At 47.3% G+C, this 15514-nt stretch overlaps 1 protein-coding gene across 7 annotated transcripts in view; it reads left to right on the forward strand.

The window, feature by feature from the left end:
• SAMD11 (sterile alpha motif domain containing 11) overlaps positions 1-15514 on the forward strand; it is a 135426-nt gene that overhangs the window by 61991 nt on the left and 57921 nt on the right. For 6 of the 7 annotated variants that reach the window (XM_057432257.1, XM_057432226.1, XM_057432248.1 and 3 more), the window contains one exon: positions 6099-6149. The exons of the other annotated variant lie outside the window; for it this stretch is intronic. In XM_057432257.1, coding sequence (XP_057288240.1) covers positions 6099-6149 — 51 coding nt within the window. The remainder of the gene's footprint in view (positions 1-6098; positions 6150-15514) is intronic. 7 annotated transcript variants of the gene reach the window in all.

Consider the following 15514-nt stretch of genomic DNA (forward strand, 5'->3'; position numbering starts at 1 on the left):
CTGAGCTGCCTCTTCCCAGCAAGAGAAGCTAAAAGTTACAGAATCACAGAACCAGCAGCATGGGTTCATCCAGTTCCAACCCCTGCCATGGGCAGGGGCCCCTTCCACTGGAGCAGCTTGCTCCAAGCCCCTGTGTCCAGCCTGGCCTTGAACACTGCCAGGGATGGGGCAGCCACAGCTTCTCTGGGCACCCTCACAGGGAAGAGCTTCTGCCTTAGATCTATCCTAAATCTGCCCTGTTTCAGTTTGAACCCATCTCCTTGTCCTGTCCCTGCAGTCCCTGATGAAGAGCCCCTCTCTGGCTACAGATGCTTTTTTGTTACTGCTCTGGTTTATCCTAGGCACAAAATAAGCAAAGCAGAGGAAGTTTGACATGACAAATCCCATTGCTCGTCAATGATTTGGAAAACATTAACTTCCTTGCCCTCATTGGAGCATTCCATCCAACACTGATAGATGCATTACCTCAGAAAAGCCCATGAGCTTTTCCACACTGAGGTTCAAACTGCCTTCAAGGATCTTCATTATGTTATCCCAAGAACTAGTGTAAAGCCAGCATAGCCATAGAATAAGGTTCAGCTTCAACACGAAGATCCTCATATGCTGTTGGATTTATGCCCAGCATTGTCTTATGGTGTATGAATTGAATTTGGATTTTAAAGACTGGGATTTCTCATTAGTATGGGAGGGGAAGAGAAGGGGGGGAATGTAATGATAGCAGCTGAGATTTAAACAGGGTAGGTTAGGAACTGCTCACGCAGAGCTGTAAGTCCCCAGCCAAGTGGGATGGCTTGGCTAATAATGAGAGGCAGTAAATACTTAAGAACCTGTTTAAAATGGTGGAATTTTTTGACCTTCCTCTGAAAGAATCCTTTGGAATATCAGTAAACACGTACAGTGAGCTGAGAGTGGGCAGGATAGCAAATGGGGCTGTAGCAATAGGACGTGTTGGGGTGGGACTATTCTTTAGGAACTGTAGTGATAGGACAAGGGGTAAGGGGTTAAAACTTATACAGGGGAAGTTTAGATTGGATATAAGGAAGAAGTTCTTTACTGTAAGGGTGGTGAGGCACTGGAGTGGGTTGCCCAGGGAGGTTGTGAATGCTCCATCCCTGGTGGTGGTCAAGGCCAGGTTGGACAGAGCCTTGGGTGCCATGGTTTAGTGTGAGGTGTCCCTGCCCATGGCAGGGGGTTGGAACTGACTGATCTTTACGTCCTTTCCAACCCAAACCATTCTGTGGTTACATGATTCTATGTATGGCAAAAATGGCTTGGAAATTCTTCTGTGGATTGGGAGCAAAAGGAGGAGCAGATTCTACAATGAGAGCATACAACAGACGGGGGTTCCTTGCCTTGCCATTGCTCTGAAATGAAAGCCATTTTGAGGAGCAGTGAAAGTTGTCCTGTAACAGGGTGTCTGTGCAATGAGAAGCAGATTCCTGGAGAAGCTCATTGTGCCCTTAAATCCTTCCTCAGCTTTTTATATCACTCCTCACACCCCCAGAGCTTCTCTGGGCCTGTCAGCAGCGTGACACACATGACATTAGTGTTACTTCAGACCAGAGGAGAGCATTTGAAATGAAGATGCTTACTCAAGGAGTGATGGGACACTCTCTCCTTGCCCCTATTCAGACATGAACATGAATAGCATCCAGACAGGGGCAACTTGCTCTCCCCTGTCCCCCAGCATCCTTCACCTCACAGACTGGTTTGACAGCAATTCTCCTCTCTCTGCCCATTTTCTAATAGTGAAATTACTGACCTGCACTAAGCCTTAATGGCTCGTGGCTGTCAGCCTTTCACCGCCTGCCTTTCTAAGTGGAAAGCTATTTCTTACATCCCATAAGGCTGCTGCTCTTTGACTCCCTAATTGATTGAAGATCAAACCCAGGCACCCCCCCCCCCCATTATATTTGTCACAGGCACCTGCTTGGAATTCAGGGCTCTGAGGCCCCACTGCCTTCTCAGCTGATGTGCAGTGCACAAAACACTGCCTTTACCTTCCTCCTCTCGCTTGGCCTCTATCTGAACTGCTTCCAAACACTGGGAGCACTGCCCTGTGTGACATCCCCGCTCCCATGGAGCTGTTCCATGGCAGGATATACCACACGACGCTGCTTTTTACCTGCTGCCAAAGCCAGAGCATGGCTGGGGGCTCGGCTGAGCCGACAAGCTCTTCCAAGCAGGAGAGAAACGAGACACATGACAGAGCAGGGCTGCAGGCTCCAGCCGTGAACCAGGCTCTTAGATTAGATCCGACAGCCCTTCTTCTAATTGCTGTGACTCAAGGGGAGGGAGGCAGGGCCCCTCTTGTGGCTGGAGACATATTCTGCTGCTTTATGACACTTCTTACACAGCTTCCACGGGTTATTTGCTGTTAATCCCTTCTTCCTTCCCCTGCGACCCTTTATTTTCTATTCTCCTTTCTCTTTCCTCCCTCCTTTCCCCTTTTTCTCTCTCACTTAATAACAGTCACTGTATTCAATATATACATTAAAGAACCCTCTGGGAAGCAGAGGCTGGACATGGGCCAGAGTGCCAGGAAGCATGTCATTGCCCTAATGAGGACATACACTTCATGGGGGAGAGAGGGAGGGAAAATGGCTACTTACTTCCCAGGGATGCTGCAGGATAAAAACAGCAAGAAATCCCTTCTTGCCCAGGAAGGAGATAGGAGAGCAAAAAGCGAGGTGAACTGTGAGAATGAAAGCAAATGAAATCTTGACCCTCAAGTGCTCTCTATATCTCCTTGTATCTGACCCTTGCAACATCAATTCCATGGTGGAGAATAACCCACATGCCCCAAGTCCAGGTCTCAGTCTTGCTGCAATCTTAAGGCCATTCTTCCAGTCATCACGTATGAGGTTTCCTGGAGGGGCCAACCCTTGTTTATTGCCTGCACAAGCTTCTTTATATTGGCTGCCTGAAAACAGCATGGAATGGATACAGGGAGACTGTGGAAGCTGAGACAGTGTGGAAAGAGCAACCTGCTCTAGTGGAAGGTGTCCGTGCCCATGGCAAGGGGTTCAAAGTGGATGAGCTTTAAGGTCCCATCCAACCCAACCCAATCTAGGACTCTATGACTCTGTATTCTCTACTGAACACTTTCTAACTGCTCACACTGTGTCTGACACCTTGGGTTGCTGGGGAGGTGGGAGAGGCAGTAGCAGCAGTAACACCTTTGCCTGGTGGTGGCTTTTATTTCTGCCCCTCCTTTTCTGTTACTAATTAGCAAGGGACTGGCTCCTGCTCCCCATGCTTTATAGACCCCAAGGATGGGCTTGTGTAGCTGATAGTTTGCAAATGATTAGTAATTTGATTTCAATTGGACGAATGACCCCTTACAGCAAGATGTACATCAGCCTCAGGAATCTAATTGGTGGTAACGGTGTAGAGAGTGCTTGGTTCTTCTCCTCATCCCGCCCTCCTCCCACCCCCAAAAAAAAGATAATGAGAATTTAATTTCATTCTCACCTATCCATTTGTCTAAATATGGGTGTTTAATTATCCATCTCGGCAGGTAGATGTTTCTGCCCCCGTGTGGATCTGAGCTATTCCCTTGGTATGAGGTGTGTGTCCCCCCCCTTACAACTCCCTGATGCACTGTTCTTATACTTTGAGGTTTAGCTGTGCTGTCTCATGTATGAGATGTGCCTTTGCCTGGCTCTAGGATCACGCTCTGCAGCCTGCCCGTGTCAGTACCTGTAGTAGACAATGAGAAGTTACATCTTGTGGGAGGCTGAGTTTAACATGGAGATGAAACCCTGAGTGGAGAGCCCGCAGCCCAGGCAAGCTCCTGCTCTGCTCTTAGTTCCCTTTGCCGCCTGAGCACATCATTGCAGCCCTGCTCTGAGAGTCCAGGATGAAAAACACTCCTTTACCTGCCAGGTAAAGTAGGTGCATTCTACTACATGTTGTAAGCCCAAGGGACAGGCATGTAGTTAGCTGAGCTTTGGTGGTAGAGCAGAACAGGGTTACTTATACCCCCGTTGTTAGGCTCTGAACACTGCTTGGAGGAAATGCATGTTGCCTCCTGAGGCTCATGGGGCAGGTTACCTTAAGCACAGGTTTGCTGAACTGAAAACATGACCAGGAAAGGGATCATGGGGTTCTAATGAATCAGAAACATGGCTTTTAATATATCTATAACTCAGCATAAACAGGAGAAGCACAAGGTTCTTTTTCAGCAGTTTCAGTTCCAGCTGGTCCCGCAGTGTTCATCACTGGGCAGTGTTTGGAGCTCTCCCAAGGATCTGATCTGCGCAGTGCAAGGTGTTGAGCTGGAATTAAAGGGGGTTTATAAAGGTTTTGTGGATGAGGAAACCTTGTATTGGAGGGAGCAGTGTGGAATCAGGCTGACCACCCAGTTCCGCTCTCATGTGAGCAGGCCAGACCCTTGTGTGCCTGTCAGCCCCATCAGGGTGCTTTGAATTGGCTTTGAACTTTGGACTCAGAGCAGCTTACCTGGAAAGCCCAAATGTGTCCCAGAGCTTGGCTACACTTCAGTTCATAGAAACACTACTCAGTGCCCCAGTTTGGTCTGTTTTAAATGTCTGGAGTTTCACTTTGAAGAGCAACTGTTACTGCTGTAAGCTCAGCAGCTGGGAAGTACCTGTTCCATTTCTATTTGCAAATAAAATGCTGGGAAGATGGAAAGCTGGGATAAGTCTTTTAAATTGTTGTATATGAGGAAGAAAAATAGGAAAAACCGGGAACAATTGGAATTACTGAGTACGGCTCTGAGCATAGCTTCGTTGGTGGAAGGTGATATCTGCCGTAATCTAACCAACCCCTAAAAGAACTTCTCAGAGCAACCAGGCTGCCTTCCTGAGAGCACACCAGGAATGCTATCACATTAGTAAAACCTGCAGCACCATCCTGTCTTGGATGTGAAATTGTTTCCGTGCTAAGGGTTGTTTTCAGTTGATTTCTGAGCCAGGCTGAGGCAGAGGCACCCATTCAGGGAAGCACTTAAACAGACACTCTAAACCTGAGTTAAGTCCCATTGACTTCCCTGGTCATGCTTAAGTGCTTTCTGGCCCAATTCAAAGCACATTCAAATAGGGAGAAAGGCTCTCTTTCACTTCAGCAGGCTTTAGATTAGGCTGCTTCTGCAGTCAGGTGGTCTTCAGCTACACACTTGCTTTTTCTAGCTGAGGACAGGGGCAGGAATGCTGTTGGGATACACAAAATGCACAAAAGTATATTTGGCTTCTGCTGCTTGTCGTCTTTTCAGCCACTTCTGTTTAATGCATTTGGGAGCCTACATCTGCAGGAGCTGATTTATACACACAGCTAAGAACCAGCGTGTTCACTGCCTGATGCTGAGAGATGTGGGAGTGGGTTTGTGCAAGGAGCCAGGCTCAGATGGATGGGATTCTCATCCATCATGTTGTCATGGAGAAACAGTGGTGGCCACAGAGCACTGGGCTGGTGGTGGGGGGTCAGTGCTCGAGTGGAGACACCAGACCACAGAAGGTCAAGCATCTGCCTTAGCCCTCTGGGTCGGTGTGGATGCTGTCGAGTAGCAAGAGAGAAAAAGCTGAACAGCAGCAAAACCCCAAGTCCCTTGGCTGCTGTGTGTTAATTCAGGACATTGTTCATCCAGAAGCTGCTGTTCCTGCTTGTCAGCAGCAGAGTGACAGAATCCGTGGAATTAATTTCCGAGGTGGGAAATGGCTAATAATTTATTTACAGCTGGGGTGGGTGCGGAGGAGGGAACGCAGCACAGCCACGTTTGGGTTTCCTTCAGGAAATGTCACTGCTTAGCTCTTGCTGCTTCCTCAGAACGTGCCCTATTAGTGGAGACAGCATCCTGCAGTCCCCACACCTATTAGAGAGGCTGCATGCAGCAAGGAGGAGTTCTCTCACGGCTGTACAGCTCACCTGCAGGGCTCATTTACAGCAGTGGGTCCTGCTGTGGGCATGCAGGACTCGTGTGTGTGCAGTGCAGCACCCCATGGCTCAGGAGGGGGCTGTAGTTGTGGTTGAGAGCTAGGCAGAGGGACCATGGGTGGGTTGTTATGAGGGAGCAGATTTGTTAAGTGGCAAGAGATGCAGTGCATGTGCCATTGACCTCTCTGTTTGTTTGTCAACAGGATACACACCCACTGGGATTTAAACATCTCCTTCCGAGAGACCTCTTGCAGGTACCATTTTGGGGCACCCTCTTTGTATGGTAGGCTAAGAGTTTATGATCTGTTACTGGCATATGGATGCTGTTAGATGTAAATGAACGTTTCTGTCAGTGCTGTGGGGTTTTTTTTCTTCCTCCTTTGTTCCTTTTTCCTCCCCTTACAAATCCTTTCTTTTGTTTGTATTTCGGGGACATTGTCTGTGGGGGGGAAACAGTCTCTTATGTTGGGAGAGAGAATTGATTAGACTGAAGAAAGACCATTATTGATTTATATGTCTGCTTTAGTTCCTTTTTGGAAGCATGCAAGGTTGGGGTGGCCCAGATCTATATCCCAACATGAGACATGGGAATCTGCATCTCATGTGCAGAAGTGATTCTTTGTGCAGAAGGCTCATTGAAGGCCATAGTAACTGATGCTCCTGAGTTGCTCAGGAGTTGTGTTTAGCCAGCTTAACTCAGTGCTACCTGTAAAGGTGGCACAAATGGCGAGAATCACTGGGGGAAAGATGCTTTAGATAATGTGGTAACCCTGGGACACTCTGGTCCTGCAAAAACCTTAAGCATGTAGTCATTCAACTGCAGTGTATGAAGTGTTGTAACCGCTAGGACTCTGCATTTGACACTGTGAAGTGTGACTGGGTTGAAATACAGCTGCAAAAGTGCATTGCAAGAGGATTTATGAGTGGGTAGAAGTTGACATTCAAATGACAAGTGTTTTACAAAGCATAAATACAAGAAATGAGGTAAGAGTCTGAATTGTGAGAGGAGAAGGATTGCCAAACCAGTGGTGGATTGGGTTTGAAGTCTGGTTTCCTGCACTCACAGATCCCTAAGAAAGTGGAAATTCATCAGTGGAAGATACCCAGTTATAGACACGAGTATTCCTTTGTGACCTCTGGTCAGTTGATACACCCTGAACGTGGTGCGTTTTCATTGGTAATAGTCACAAACTTCTCTAATCCTTTAAAATGTAGCTGCAGAAGTTGCACTAGAAGAGGAAAACTGGCATTTTGAACCTCGGTTTATGCTGAATCAGAGTGAAATAGCTGAGTCTGGTATTAATGAATTTGGCAAGCAGAGAAGGAGGTAGATGGGGTGTAGAAGAGTCCAGAATCTGGTTCTGTATGTGCTGCATACACACGGATACTGTAGGAAGCAGGATCTGGTCCATTGGATCTGCCTGCAAGTAGCAGTCCACTGAGAGCATCTTTGTTTTTGCTAGAAGTAGTTTATGATGCTGTGTGTGAACTTCCTGCTCTTCAAAACAGTAGAAAAATGCTGCTACTACTACTGGTACTACTACTGCTACTAGTGCTACTACTACCACTGCATGCTAGACACTACACATACATTTAAGAAATGATTTGTACTCTGTAGAGAGCAGCTTGTCTGAGCAAGGGAGTGCAAATAAATTTATCTGATGACTTCTGTGACCAGAGTTAATGTGTGTAAGACTCAGTGCAGCAAATGTAGCGTTGACTTAAGAGAACATTGTTTAAGAGCTTTAGGGAGATGTACCCATCCATACTGTGGGGGGTGTGGGCATCTCTGTTGTACACACTATTTGCACATATACCCACTCACTCCCTGCTCCAGCCTGAGGACAAGCTGGACTGTTGTGTTGCCAGCATTGGTGGGTGAAGGTTGTAGCCTGAACAGTGCCTGTGGAGGGACAAGTCCATCTCTGCTTCATTGAGTGCTAGGGTATGAATTATGTCCTGGCATCCCCATGAGGCTCAGGGGAGGCCGTGAGGAGTGAAGGGTGGGAAAGCTGCACTGATTCACACCCCATTAGGGAGTGAATGAGGGCAGAGGTACTCACTGGTATGTATGTAAGCACAGACTTTGGCCCTGAAGCATACACCCCCATAACTCCTAAAATTGACAATGTTAAGGATACAAAACCCACCTGGATCAGGGAGCATCTGGAAGCTGGTCTAGAAAGCACATCTCATGCAGCACTTGTATAAAAACCCACTGAGGGAGGGGGTTTATATGGCAGCCTTTAGACTAAAATCCCTGGTTTGTTGCTATGAGCTTTTGGGGCTAAAATACAAAGGGATGGATTCCTTCCAGCAGAACCTTGCATGATGAATTTCAGCCCAGAGCACAGTTTTACAGCTGGGTTATAAATTCCTAAAAGAGAGAGCTTTGTAGTGGAAGCACTGACACAAGCCTTAAGTAGTAGCCATGTGAAGCAGGATCCTGCACGAAGGGTGCAAACACCTTTGGAAATGAGAATCCCTGTCTTAAAAAAGGATTTAAATCTGATCTTCCAGTGCATAGAATAAAGTAACGGTCTGGTTTTTACATCAACAAGTGCACTTCTTCAGACTCCTCAGTTTAAGTGTTTGTGCCCTTCAGTTTAGCTCTCTCCGGGCAGAAGCATTGGTAGCTCCTCCTGGGAATAGAAGTTTTGCAGATTAAACAGTCCAACTAAAGTCATTCATCAAGGTCAGAAGAAAACAACAGGCAATGTGCTGTGTGGCAGAGAAAGACAAATGTGTTGGCACAGAAAAGGGTTGTATGTATTTAAGTGACCTGCATTGCCACATGGTTCTGTGTACATACATCATGGGGTGGCAAAGAGGTTTAGCTGACCCCTCTTCTCAGGGCCCTGTGTCGGGGGACGTGGACATGGGAGTTAACACAGGTCATCCCAAAGCCATGCCGGGACATCACTAGGGTCTGGATACACACAGACACTGTGCTGCTTTAATCAAGCAGGGCTGAGAGTTGCCATCTTCATTTCCCTGCCCCTTTGGCATAAGGTTGTCTTTGATCTTCCTTTCCAAGTTGACAGGAAATACCTGGATTCATTGGATTCCACCTTGGGATTGCTGTCTGCATTGTCCCGGATAAAAAGACATTTAATTGGGTACAAGTCGTTCTGTATGCAACAAACCAAAAGCTCCAGGTAGGAGAATTGTCCTCAAAGGAGAGATTAGGATCTCTTCTTGTCTTGCCAGATGCTTTGCTCCCTTCCCTTTTAAGCTTGGAGGTTAATACAGGTGTGAGGCTTTGCTTATAGCTAGTCTTCCTTGAACATTCCCTTTTAAAGGTAGAATTTCCTTATCTGGACGTGTCATTCCTGGAATAGTTGCTGAAATGTGTTCAAGTTGCTCAGTAAGTGATGCACTTCCTTTATTCTCCAATACTAAACCCAAGGTTAAAGCCCGGTCTGTGTCTGCTCTGTGCTCCCCTCGATTCCAGTGTCTGTCACAGTTGCTCAGCACCACGGGCAGGATTTACCTTCCTGAGGCTGAGGCATCTCATGAAAACAAATTGTGGACTAAAAAGGAGTTCCAGGCAGGAAAAGGATTTTCCTTCTGTTTGTTGCCACTTGATGTCCTGAGGGAATTGCAGGGAGGTGAGTGAGAAATAGATAAGAGGCCATGCATGTTAATGCCGTTGAGGGATGCAGCTCCGGGTGGAATAAGCATTTTGCCCACCTGAGAATTTCAAGGCACTGACAGTGCAATTAAACCATCCCTGTTTCCAAGGGAGTGGGGAGTTTTTCACTGGTGCCCTTGTTAAAGATGACCTGAGTGGCAGGAAAGGAGATGCTGCGTAATTTGGTTCAAGCTGCATACAAAGACAAGGAGCAGAGAATTGAGCCCCATGCTTTAGCTTTGGGCGGCATGGTAAGCAAACCCTGACAGCGTATCCAAGGCAGCATAAGTCCTGTGCCGGTGCAGGCATAAACCAGTGACAAAGGAGCATGCAGGAGTGTCTCTTCACTGCCATATGAACAAAAAGCCACTTGAGGGGCACTCCAAGCTTACTGGGGATGGTTTTAGCCAGGTCTCTCCTACATGAAGACTGCCTAAGGAGATGGAAGGAAAACAAAAGCACTGTTTGCCCAGAGCAAGCAAAATGCATTTAACAAGCACAGTTTAAACAAAGGTTACAGTGGTGTGTAACCAGCCTTTCTGGATGGGCATGAACCACATTAGAATGTGTTTGAGACAGACTTTTGGCCAAGAGCCTGTGTATCCGTGTGTATGTGTATGTTTAAGTTGGACTATAACATACTTAGGGCCTTTCCACCTTGATTTAATCCTGGCATCAACTCTTACTTGGCCTGAACTGGGTTTCAACAGTGCTTAAATTGGGTTGTTGTAGGTACATGTTACGTTTTAGGAACTTGTATTTAAGGAGGAATTAAACAGGTTGGTCAAGAAGGAAGAGGACATGAAACAAATCAGGCCAAGTGGAAGAAGTGGGTGAAAAATGCATGGGAAATGGGACAGCAGAAGCAAACTGAAGGGGAATTCACTGACTTAGTTCATGCCTTTGGACAGATACACATGGTGTGAGTAAAGGAAAACAGGAGAGGAGAATCGAAAAGTAGGCAGTTTGGATCATGTCAAGGCCAATCCTGACTCAGCAGGAAGTATTACTGTGTGATACAGGTAACGTTACCAAGTGCCGGAGCATCCTGCTGCTCTGCCCTTTAAGGATTGGTAGAGGATGGCTTCTGGGCTGTCTACTTATTTATTTAGTTCTTTATTTTCCATTGTAAGCTTTTGCCTTTTAATCCAGAAGAACTGAAGTAGGCACTGAAAGGTCACAAGTTTTTAGCAGCTGGAAGCTGGATGTGTCCCCTTAACACCCTGCAGCCTTTAGCATCTGCTGCTGAAAGAGCTGGTGCCTGTAAGTTCCAGGGAAAACCAGACAGTGGCAGAGGGACAAGAGAGCCCTCAAATGGGGACCTGCCTTCACCCTGCCCTGCCAGTCTCTGGTTTCTGCCTCCACACCAACAGGCAGCAGGGCTGGAGCAGTAGCCCCAGTTGCAAAAGCTGATTGTGAGCTGAACTAAAGAGAACGAGGTAATTTTTGCCCCTCAGATTTGAGTCAGGGCAGAGAACACTGATGGAATAGCAACTGTATGGAGAGCTGCAGAGCTGCTTCCATAACTCATGGTGACTTTGGAGGACAGCTCTTGACTGTATGCTAGGGAAAGCTTAAAGAGATCCCAGTGAAACGCTGCAGAATGTATTAACCATGACTTCTGCCCTGGTATACAGAGGACACTTAGTTAACATGGGGATGAATTCAGCCCTTCCACGTTGCTTCTGCTGTGGCTCTGGGACCTGAGCTGCTTAAGGAAATGTTTTAACCCTCAGCTTGGGGGAATATACAAAGAGCTCTCACCTTTATAGCTGTTAAAGCTGTGAACCAGGATGTGCTTCTTGAAGGCAAAGCCAGTACATACAAGGAAGCTCTTGGCTAATGCCGCTGCTGTTGGCAGTCATGGCATGGCTATGTGAAGACAATATGTTGGAAGGAAAAGACTTTCCAGATGGGTGATTTCAGTTTGTTCATCAAACAGAGACATACCTGTTTGCTTTTAGACAATAGTTGCCCAACAAGGAGATGGATGTGTTCTTTTGTTGAACTGGAAGGAGAGAAGTAATGTAAATCCACACCAGATCCACATGGTTGATAGACATCAACAAGAACATTCTGTGTCAGGATGAAGAGCATTTGGGAAGGTTCAGCCAAGGAGCTAAGCCTCTAACTCTGTAGGAAAGAATAGGAGCAACCTTTGCTTTGTTTGTGTTAGATCACCCCCAAAGCATCCAAGGGAAGTGAAGAGATAAAATGGGAGGAACTGCTGTCTATGGGGCTGATGTTCCATTAGCTGCTTTTAGGGGCCTTCAAATGGCCACAGGACAGACCTCTGTGCTGTAGGGTATATGGTTTCCTTTTATTTGTGGATCTAACCCCCCAAAAGACTGGTGCTGGTAGGAAATAGAAGGTTGTTCTCAACACCATCTTCCATTCTGGAAGGGAAGAAGTGGAGTGTATTGCTGGGCTCCACAGAGGCTGCAGGCAGGACTTTGCCCAAGGCCCATGGGAGTGGGTGAATTAGGCCAGTAATTCACTGGGTGGAATTAGTGGGATTTTCAGGGAGTCATGTACAGTTACCTGAGCAGCTTTTGCTTCTCTCTTTGCTGTGGGGATAAGCCTTATCTCTGGCCTTGTTTGCAGATCCTGGCATGGATGTACTTTTAGGGAAGGATGGATGAACAGGGAAGAGAAAACGAGTACCTGTTCATTTCCTGGAAAGTATTCTTTAATCTAAAATCATTCTTTCCTCCTTATTTCATTAGCAGTATTTCTGCTCTTCCATTCATTCCCAGGAGGCTTCATTTGGCTGTAGGCATACAATTGTACTTCACATAAGGGAGGTGAGAAATGCTGTTAGGTACCCACAAGAAATGAGGGAATGTTTAATCCAGAGTAATGCTCTTCATGTTATCCCCAGTGTGTTGTCACCTCGAGTGTATCTGTCCTGGGAATGGGGGTGTGATGGACCTTTTGCAGGGCAGCTGAAAGGATTCTGGGTAAACTCTGCTTGTGAAAGCATCTTAAGACCTTGGTATACTGTTGAGATGGATGGGTCCAGCTGTGGGGAAGCATTCTTGATGCATTTCAGCTGCATGCAGTGATTGACAAGAGAATCATATCCTGCTTTTAGATTGGATGTTGGATCAGAACTTCAAGGGCATGTTCTGGAATAGGTTTTCTGACCTCCCTCTTCACACCCTACTGTGTAATTAAAGGGATTCAAATCTAAGTCTGTCCTGCCCTTAATACATTGGATATGTGAGTGATTCCTGTAGCTCATCAGTTCCCACTATTCATTGTCTAAACTTATACCCTGTCAGCCATTGAAAATCGCTCATCTGAGGATGTTAATATTTCATCAGTTCAAAGCAGGCAGCTTAATGAATTGAGAAAATGAGGAGAATTTGGGATATTTAAAGAGACCTCACATCCATTAGGCACCACAGCTCATGTCATTGACACGTTCTTTTACTGGGCGGGCAGAACGTTTCTGTCACTGAGGAGCACTGGAATGCAGCATCTGGACAAGTCCAAAACTTCAGGGAACCTCTGCATAGCAGCAGGACAAGCCCATCGATTTGGGTGCAAATCAGACATGCCAAAACCCCTGTCAGGGGTAAAATGAGGGCCTCCAGGCTGCTGGTGCTGCAGGTAGCGGAGTTACTTGTCCATCCCTGCACTTGCATGCTTGCAGCAGGAGGGACTTAGGGGATGAGGCTCAGTGTGACTTGGGTTCTGACAGATAACAATTCCAGAAGTAGTTTTTAAGGGAGGAGAATGGAGATCCAGCATGGGAGGCATAGGAACGTGGGTAGATCTGGGATGCTTAGGTTGGTCTTCATGACAAAGTGGTTTGTGTAGTGAGGAGGCAGGGGAAGAGCAGAACGAGACGGGTTTAAGTAGTCATGAAATGCACTTGACTCACAGCAAGTGAGTCCTTCAGCTCCACTTCTGCTTGCCGTGGTTGCCTTCATGATTCTCGTAGTGAAACTGCCTGTATTAGTGGCCAGGGTAAGCTGGAGCCTGTGCTTGGGAGGGGATGATCAATAGCACTGGCCTTGATGCATGTTCAGAGGAAGGATGCAGAGACACTTGCAGTGGTTGTGGCAGATGAGCTGATGGAGATGGACCGTTACAGATGATCCGTGTGAACTGAGGTGAATTTGTGTTGAGTTGCTGCCCCAGTGTGTGTGGGAAAGGAAGAAGTCAAAGGGCTGGTTATGTGTGTGCTTGGATGAACCCCTGCACTAAGGAACCTTCAGGCTTCTCCTGGTACCAGGCTCCATGTCCTTATGGGAGGAAAACAGCACAGAATCTTTGTGTTTCCTGCCTCAGGAGAGAGCTGGGGCAGAAGTCACTGCGCTCCTTCCTCCTGCTGCACAGTGACCTTTGTAGCTCCAAGATCCTAACTGTGCTGGAAATGCAGGATTCAGAATGCATTAGTTTTCCAAGCTCCAAACCCCCCCCTCTGCTTTACTGCAGACAGGAGGGGAAATCTGAGGCTAAAATGGGCATGGGCATCCCCCTTCCACATGCTTTTGTAGCACTTTAGTGGATGGGCTCTTGTCAAAGTGACTATCAGAACGAGGTGTCAGTGATGATAGACTGGGTTTGTGCTACATCTCAGTGCTTTATGTGTTCCCCATCTCCAGTCCATCATCAGTGTGGTGTAGTTCCACCTTACAGTTATTTACGGGCATGCAGAGAGCCAAATGACAAAGCAGGATTACAATAAAAACATCTTTGTACTTATTTCCACCTAATTTTGGAGTTGCCAGCTCTACTGATCATCTTTATGAACTGTCATGAGCATTAATGAAAGTTTATGAGCATTTTGCTTGGTACATTGCAGGATGATTGGCTTTTTTTTCCCCCCAAGACAAGTCTGCAGGGAGAATTAGAGCTGTATTGCTCATGGTTGGCATTGGGATTTTCAGGCCTCTCAGCTCCCTTCAGTTGGTGAAGATTTACTCTCCTTCTTTCCTCTTTTCCCTTTGCTTTTCCCCTTTCTTTCCCTTTTTGCCTGTGTGTGATGGGTGACACCTCATCAGAAGGTGGAGATAACCAAGAGACAAAAGTAGGGTGCTGGTCAAGGTCTGTCAAGACTGATCTCTGAGAAGGACAGAGAGTGACCAAGAGGGTTTTGTGTTGAATCCATTGGTCTAGGTTTTTGCAGCAAAGTTAGAGATGCACCTAGGAAATAAAGAGCCAGAAAGTGCATCAGAGGTAGCTCATCTCCCACCCCTCTGCCCCATTGCAGTTCATGGGTGCCCAGGTCAGAGGAGCTGGGACCAGAGAGGTCCTGCAGTGTCAGAAGTGGTGTAGGGAGCGTCAGGAAAGGCATGGAGAGGTCTGGAGGAGGGAGGCAGCCCCTGTGCTCCTTAGAGCTGCACATACACAGGCTCGCTTGCATCCAGCTTCTTTGCCTGGGGCTTATCCGCCTGTCTGTGATGGAAAAGTGACACAGCCTGTCAGCGGGTCATGCTGCCTATTGCTAGCACTGAGGCAAACCCTGCTGCTCCCCCTTGCACCCCCCAACCCCATCCACTTCTTTATTAGTCACCTGATCAGAGCCTTCAAATCCTTGACCCAAATCCTCCTGTGCCCAGCTTTAGGTCTTATCCTGCTCTGGCCGTTCAGTCCACCATCAACCTGAGAGGAGAGGTATTGGCTGCGTGCTGTGATTAGGGAGATGCTGTGGGTGTTTTGAGCTGTGTGCAAGGTGATAAGCAGGGGTGAGGAGGAGGGGAAGAGCCCTTGATCGCTCTGAGCTGTGAGCTTTCCCTGATCCACATCCCTTCTCTGTTTGTGCTGACTCAGTGACCCTGGGTTTACTGCCTGGGAGTGTGGAGGCAGCAACCTTGTCTGTCTGCTCAAGGACCTCTGGCACTCAAAGGCCATGCCAGGGCAAACCAGGACGTGCTGAGGAGAAAGTTATTCTGCCGTTCCGTATCCCAAGATGATTCTGTTGGAGTGATGCTGATGATCCTGATGTGGTGCTATGCATGCGGCAGGGACTTG

Source organism: Pezoporus wallicus, unplaced genomic scaffold (assembly GCF_028554395.1).
Source record: "Pezoporus wallicus isolate ANWC-B61680 ecotype Strahan unplaced genomic scaffold, APGP_CSIRO_Pwel_v1 contig_8006, whole genome shotgun sequence".
NCBI lineage: Eukaryota > Metazoa > Chordata > Aves > Psittaciformes > Psittacidae > Pezoporus > Pezoporus wallicus.